This window comes from Drosophila melanogaster, chromosome 2L, assembly GCF_000001215.4.
Source record: "Drosophila melanogaster chromosome 2L".
Taxonomy (NCBI): domain Eukaryota; kingdom Metazoa; phylum Arthropoda; class Insecta; order Diptera; family Drosophilidae; genus Drosophila; species Drosophila melanogaster.
The window spans coordinates 783924-791068 of NT_033779.5; the positions used below are offsets into that span (position 1 = coordinate 783924).

A 7145-nucleotide genomic window follows, 5' to 3' on the forward strand; every position below is an offset into this window, starting at 1 on the left:
AAGTGCCACATTTTCATTGCAATCATTTTTCGAAACTAGGCTTAAAATTGTCTCACAACCAAAATTCTTACTGTTTTGAATAGCTATTGACCTAAACTAACCACCCAAAAAACTTTTTGAATGATATAAAAAAAAAATTTTTTACCAATTTTTGAAATTTTGGAAATAACATCATGATTTTTGGCGAAAAATTAAAAAAAAATACAATTTCTAAGTTGGAATGCAGTTCGATTGGAAATTTTATTACGAATTCAACAAGGCATATCACTGTTTTCTCCGATCATTTTTTGGAATGTTATGCGAATAATAATGACTTTTCTATGACAAAAAGTTAGGATTGGCAAAAATTTGCGAAACTTGACTTAAAATTGTCCTATAAGCACTACAAATTTCTTTATCAATGTATTTCATGCTTCGTCCTTCCCGTCTAACTTAGAAGTTTTATAAAAAAAAATTTCGTTCCTTCAAAATTTTGGTTGCAGCTCCACCGATGGAATATGTGCCACCGCATCAAGCAGGACTACAGTGGCAACAGCTACCTGGGCCTCCACTTGGGCACCCAACTCTTCCGCGCCCTGATCCTCGACTCCAAATTGAACGTTACCTATGTGGCGCAGATCCGCTATGACGTTGATCTCCCAGAGTTCAAGACAACGAATGGAATACTATCAGATGGCGGTCCTGGCGAGTTCCTGGCCAATCCGGTAATGTGGGTAAAGGCACTGGACATGCTGATGGACTGTTTAGTGAAACAGGGAGCGGATATGCACACGGTGGTCTCTATTGCCGGAGCTGCTCAGCAGCACGGTTGCGTCTTCTGGTCGGAGTTGGGCTTGAGGCGTCTATGCAATTTGAACGTTAACCTGCGGCTCCACGAGCAGATCACGGAGAGCGCCTTCGAATTGACCAGAACGCCTACTTGGCGGGATAGCTCGACGGACGTGCAGGTCCGTGAAATGGAGCACACCGTCGGGGGTCCCGCTGAACTGTCGAAAATAACGGGCTCCAGAGCGTACACCAGATTCACGGGTCCCCAAATACGGAAAGTGTATACCCAGTGCCCGGAGCAGTACGAGAGAACTTCCAGGATTTCGCTGATCAGCAGCTTTTTGGCCTCTCTCCTTATCGGAGGCATTGCCTCCATAGACTACAGCGATGGCTCGGGGATGAACCTGCTCGACATCCGGAAAAAGAAGTGGTCTGCAGCGTGCCTAGACGCCTGTGCTCCTGACCTTGCCAGGCGTTTGATGAAGCCCATTCCCTCGTCCCGGCTGCAAGGACGCATCGGGGACTACTACGTGAAACGCTGGAACTTCAGGCCGGACTGCATGGTGGTCGCTTCCACCGGGAGCAAAGCCTCGGAACTGGCAGGGCTACTGGTAGAGAATGACTTTCTCATGCTCAGTCTGGATACAAGTGATGTGGTAGTGATGCCTCTAAAGAAAGCTCCGCGGCTGGAGGACGGCCACGTGATGTGCCATCCGACAAGAAGGGACGAATACATGGGCCTCCTATGCTTCCAAAACGGAGGATTGACGCGAAAAGCCATCTGTGAGGATGTCGCCGGCGGCAGTTGGAGGCACTTCTACGAAATGCTAGACGCCACGCCATCGGGCAACAATGGCAATGTAGCTGTGCACTTCCGGGACCGGGAGATTATACCCACTGCCAAGGGCACTCTGCGCTGGGATGCGCACATAAGCCCGATGTCGGCGGAGTGCATACGTGGCCTACACCGCTTCTCCACACCGGAGATTGAGGTTCGGGCTCTAATCGAGGGTCAGATCATGCACCACTGGTCCATTGCCCACGAGATGGGCTTCCACCACACACCGAACACAAAGATAATTGTGGTGGGTGAGGACTCCAGGTGTCAAAGTGTCCTGCAGATCGTGGCGGACATATTCAATGCTCCTGTTTACCAGCGAACCGGTGTCGAGGTCAGCCTTTTAGGATGCGCCTTTCGTGCCAGGTACGCCTTCTACGAACACCGAGAGTCCGCCTGCAATTGCCATTCCTGCATGATGCCCACGGGCCGTAGGACGAGACTCAGCTTCGACGAGTTTTTCAGGGACGTGCCTTCCGGCTTGAAACTGGCTGCGGAACCAACACCTGGCTGCGATAAGATCTACAAGCCCCTGATCGAACGATGCTCCCAAATTTGCCAGCTGCTGGCCTCCAAATCTAGTGTGTACTTTTTCCACCCAAATGTATAAACTTCAATAAGATAGTTTCCATGTTCCTTTCTTTCTACGTTTCTAGGAAAATCAGTAAAGTAACCTATATTTAACTAAAGAGTGATCAATTACTAAGTCAAGGAGGTCGACGGAATGGGCCTAGAAATCCGCATCCCAGCCGGAGAGCTCGTCCGGTGGCTCGTTCAAATCGCACGGAAAGCGGTCGAAGTAGCGAACATCCGTCGGATGGGCGATGGGTCTCACGAAGGGCGGAATCAGCAGCTGGCTGGCCAAGCCGTCCCAGTCGAATCCCAGGAACCACCTAAGGTTTAAACACATCATCAATAGCTATCTTTCTATCATATATGTTTTACTCACTTATGTTTCTTTATGTCCTGTATGCCACCAGTCTGGTAGCCGAGGCGCTCCGATGGAACATCGCGGCACAGTCGCTTGATGAGCTGCACGGCCCAGCGGGAGATGTGCTTGGGAAAGGCTATCATGTCAATGCCCTTCAGGATGAGATTGTACGTCTGCATGGGATCTGGAGCACTGAACGGTGGCCTACAAGCGAAAAACAACCATTATTTGGGGGAGTTCAAAAAAATCAAGAGGTGGTGTCAGTTACGTACGTTCCGTTGAGCAGTTCATGAATGAGAATGCCCAAAGCCCAGTAGTCTACGGCTCGATCGTGACCCTTGTTCAGGATGATCTCGGGTGCCACGTACTCCGGGGTGCCGCAGAAGGTCCACGTCTTAGAGCTCGTTCCGATCTGCTTGGCAAAGCCGAAGTCCACGATCTTGACGTAGCCGCGCTCATCAAGCATCAGGTTCTCCGGCTTAAGGTCTCTATAGATGATCCCGCGGGCATGCAAGTATTCAAACGCCTGCAGCACACACCCGATGATGAACTGCGCCGCGTTGTCCTCGAAGGATCCGCGATCCCGGAGCATCGTCCATATCTCCCCACCCATGCAGGCCTCGAGCAGCATATACACGTACTTCTCGTCACGGAAGGTGCGATACAAACGGCAGATGAAGGGCGATCTCGAACTGAGCATGATATGACGTTCACTGAAGATGTGCTCCTCCTGTTTGGTGTCCACAATATGTCGCTTCTTGAGGCACTTTAGGGCAAAGATATCCACGCGATCCTGATGGTGGGCCTTGACCAGCTCCACCCGACCAAAGCCTCCGATGCCAAGAGTGCTGACCACCTCGAGGTCCGTGAGCTTGAGATCGGGGAACTCCTGCTGCAGCTGCTCCTTCGGCTCATCCCGGCAGCTTTCTTGCGCCTGCTTCATGGCTAGCTTCCTGCTCTCATCGCCGTAGTCCTTCTCCTTCAGCTCGCATAGATCCCCAATTAGCCGCTTGAAGGAATCCCTGTCCAGGGTCAAGCACTCAACTCCTGGTGACAGTGCGATGATGTTGGCCGTTCGCTTATCCTCGTTGATCAGCGCCTGCTCTCCAAAATAGTCTCCCCTGGATAGCGTTCGCAACTCCGTTTCCTCCGGGGAGGTGGGAGTTAGTTTTTGGGTCACTCGGACATTGCCCTGTGAGATCAAGAAGAAACTGTCCCCGGCGGTTCCTTGGCGGATGATGTAGGTGCCAGCGGCGTAGAACTCCAGCTCCAGAACGTCTGCTATCTTGGCCAGCAGCTCCTCACTAAGGTTCATCAGCAGAGGCACGGATCTCAGGAAGTTCACGCTGTTTTCGATTCGCTGGAGGCCCGTGCACATCATAATCTGCTGAAAGACCCGTCTGTCCAGCACCCATACCCTCGCGGCCTCACTTAGGACTCGAATGGAGGCCGTTCTGGTGCAGTTGTAGAGGATAGCCAGCTCCCCAAACGCCTTTCCCGCCCCCATCTTGTCCAGCACCTTGCCCTGCTGCATCACCGCAAACTCGCCGGCGGCGGAGACGTACAGATGTGCGCCCACTTCACCCTCGCGGATCACAAACTCGCCGGCTGCTATGCTCTTGGAGTACATTGAATCTACCAGTTCCCGCACCTGCGATGCGTCTATGTTCTTTAGGAAGTCATTGTCCATAATGGCGTCTTTGATTTGCTGCTTATCACTGGAAGGATCAGGGTTGTGAGTTGCAGAGGTGTTGAAAATGAAAGCTCATAAGAAGACGTACCTGAAATCCTTTTCGTATTTTGGAATCGGTATGCTGTAGGATTGCTGCATGGACTGCACACAGCTCTCGGCGGAGACACCTTGTTTCTTGATAGCAGCGGGCATCGCCTTGGGTCGCACTTCATCAGCAGAAGTTCGTCCAGAGGGGGAGGCGGAAGATGTTGATGCTAATGGGGACAGCGGTCCCAGAGAAAGCGCCTCCAGGGCAAACTCCGGACTGGTGGGCAGCACCATGCCGCAGGAGCTGCACAAATGTGGATTCTGATTCCTACTTTCCTGCTCGCCACATTGCTCTGGCAAGGAGTAGAGCTTCTTTTTGGCCTTCTCATTTCGGGTGACGTTCAGGTTGTTGGTGGTCTGCTGGAGAACACTCTGAAAAACGAAGTAGGGGGGGGGGGTCAGAGGTTGGAGCAACAATTGTGATGCGTCGGTTAATCAATCCCCCGGCAATTGGCGGACAATCAATCGATGGAGGCGCGTGATTCCCTCAACACCCGAGCCCAACTCAATTAGGTGACCCACTGCGGACGGCATTCACGTGCTTTCCCGATGACGAATTCCGCGTTGGTAAACACAGAGAGAACTAACATATTATCTTTGAATTATTTTCAATTTAGTTTTTTTATGTTGAGCAATTCAACTTGTATATATATACATACATTTATATATCTCAATTTCTTTGTTGGTTATTTAAGATTTAAGGTCTACAACTATTTTTTGCCAAGTGCATGCCAATTGGGTGCGTTCTTCGACTCTCTTATCACAATCCGTAAATAGAATGCTAAATTTTCCCCTAGGCGGTGTGACCCAAAAACATAGCATAGATAAAGCCGTAGCCGAAAGGCAAATCCAAATCCGTGGCGCCACCCCAGCAATTGGACCTAGTCATGGAGTTTCAGTTTTGGTTTCATTTCCAGCTCAGAGGGTAAACATGATAAGCCGAATGTCAGGGCGAGGTGTTACCACCCACCACCCCGCTCCAGTCCCCAATAGCCAACCACCTTTTGCTTGTTTTCCAAATTATTTGCATAGAAATTAGCATTTCAAAAACACTCTTCGCGGGCCCAGCTCGTATTTCCTTTTTTCTCGCTCGCCGCTTTTTTATGTCGGCTTCGGTTCCCAACCGATTCTGATTCTGTTTTTTTCGAGATGCGCGTGCTGCCTCGGTCGGAACTATATTATCTATGTATCTTTGTATCTCTGTTTGCCCACAAAGTAATCTGGAGACCTGAGATCTGGGGAAGCAGAGCCGCGGTCGCCGGATCAACTGCTCGAGCTGGAGGTGATTCGGCAATTAGCGACGTACAATCGTGAGGCATTTGAATAAGGTGACAAAGAGCTTTACATCCCGGTAAAAATGCAGACTAGGAAAGATTCATTATCCGGCGAGTTGATTGATAAAGCATTTCCTAGATCTTCCCTAAGAAAGGTCATTTATTGAAGACTTAGTAAGCGCATTTCAATTTGTATACCTCTCCATAACCATGAGAACATAAAATTATCTTATATTAGCAATTTCTCAGTTTCAGGTCTCCGACTTTACAGCCCCAATTAGTGAGATAATGGAAATTAAATGATTTTCGGCTTCCAGATTATTTGAGAAGTGGCTACCAAGTATCTCGCAGTCGCAAGTCTCGAATTTTCACTCCGCTCTTTGGGCTATAAAATTGTGCACGACGATGAGATCTCGCCAAGAAGTGCTAATCACTTCGCTCAATAAATCTGCCTTACAGTTTAAATATATGTGGATGGAAGGCAGTGGACGGGGGCTCAAGTACAAATTATAAGGCGGGGATGGGGCATTAGATAGATACGAGTATCTAGTAGATACGCCGACAAGGGCATGGGTTAGCCCCCGTTTTCGCCGCCTCCACTCCTCCGTCGCTGCGGTTCAGTGGGGTAGGCATGGGCATGGTCTTGGGGTATGGGGATTGGCTAGGGAGTAGGGGGTCTATGGGGTGTATCTGATATCTGGGCAGAGTCTGCTGCTGTTGCCCAGATAACGATGTGATAGAGATGGAGGAGGGGTCTGCCTGTCGGCGTGTGTATTTGCAGATACTTTGTATCTCTGCGATACACAAAGCGAATTCGAATTTAGTCCGAAAAATAGTGCGGTCTGTGCGGCTCCTGCTTATCTGCCAGGGGCAGCAAACAAAATGCGAGCAAACAAAGCGATGCCATAGACAGCGATGGATGGATGGCTTTTCCCGACATACCCTCCCTCACCTGGATGACCTCACCCCCTCACCTTCAGCTTGTGGATTTCGCGGTGCAGCTTGACCAGCTCGCTCTCCCGACTCCGCACCATTTCCCTCAGAGCCTGCACGTCCTTGGTCAGATTGCTGACGATCGCCTCCCGCTCCCGATCAGTCAACATTCCAGCGGCCATTCTGCCAGTCTGCTGCCTTGTCCGGGTCAAAGGTGACTTGATTGCCCAATCTTCTGCCTCGATATCTACGATGTTCGGTCCTCAAACAGGGTTATTCCATTCAGGCGGAGATGCTCCTCCGCTGCGGTTCGCTGGCGGTTTGCTTACGCGCGCGATTCGTTGGCGACTGGCATCAGGCGACGATCGACACGGCGTATACGTGATTTATCAAAGAGAGAAAACAAGAGAAGTGGGCCGTTAAACAAAAGAGCGCCTTTAAGAGCGTTCTCGGCTTATCAGCAGAGTCAACCAAAGCTGAAGAGTGCAACAAATAGGCAATTTTCATTGATTCGCACTAATAATAATTTTATAAGCTCAGTTACACAATTAATGTATCTCGAATACAATGTTCGGGCTTCATTTCTCTGTGAATTAAGAATGGCCTCTTTAACAGTTAAAG

The 7145-nt window shown here is 49.9% G+C and overlaps 2 protein-coding genes across 3 annotated transcripts; one reads left to right on the top strand and one right to left on the bottom strand.

Annotated features, from left to right (window-relative positions):
* The first annotated feature begins 412 nt into the window (after positions 1-412).
* CG3544 (uncharacterized protein) lies at positions 413-4853 on the top strand. Of its 2 annotated transcripts, NM_001272913.1 has the most exons (2): positions 413-2504; positions 2587-4853. In NM_001272913.1, exon 1 carries the CDS (start codon positions 498-500, stop codon positions 2214-2216), a length of 1719 nt encoding a protein of 572 aa, NP_001259842.1. In that variant the 5' UTR covers positions 413-497; the 3' UTR covers positions 2217-2504; positions 2587-4853. The 2 variants fall into 2 exon arrangements, with proteins under 2 accessions (NP_001259842.1, NP_608543.1); NM_134699.3 differs by lacking the exon at positions 2587-4853 and having other exon boundaries at positions 413-2235.
* Pkg21D (Protein kinase, cGMP-dependent at 21D) lies at positions 2230-6875 on the bottom strand. Its single transcript, NM_057865.4, has 5 exons — positions 6566-6875; positions 4319-4689; positions 2810-4255; positions 2556-2741; positions 2230-2499 (listed from the first exon to the last, which is right to left on the bottom strand). The coding sequence occupies exons 1-5, from the start codon at positions 6704-6706 to the stop codon at positions 2337-2339; spliced, it is 2307 nt and encodes a 768-aa protein (NP_477213.1). The 5' UTR covers positions 6707-6875; the 3' UTR covers positions 2230-2336.
* Positions 6876-7145: the final 270 nt, after the last annotated feature.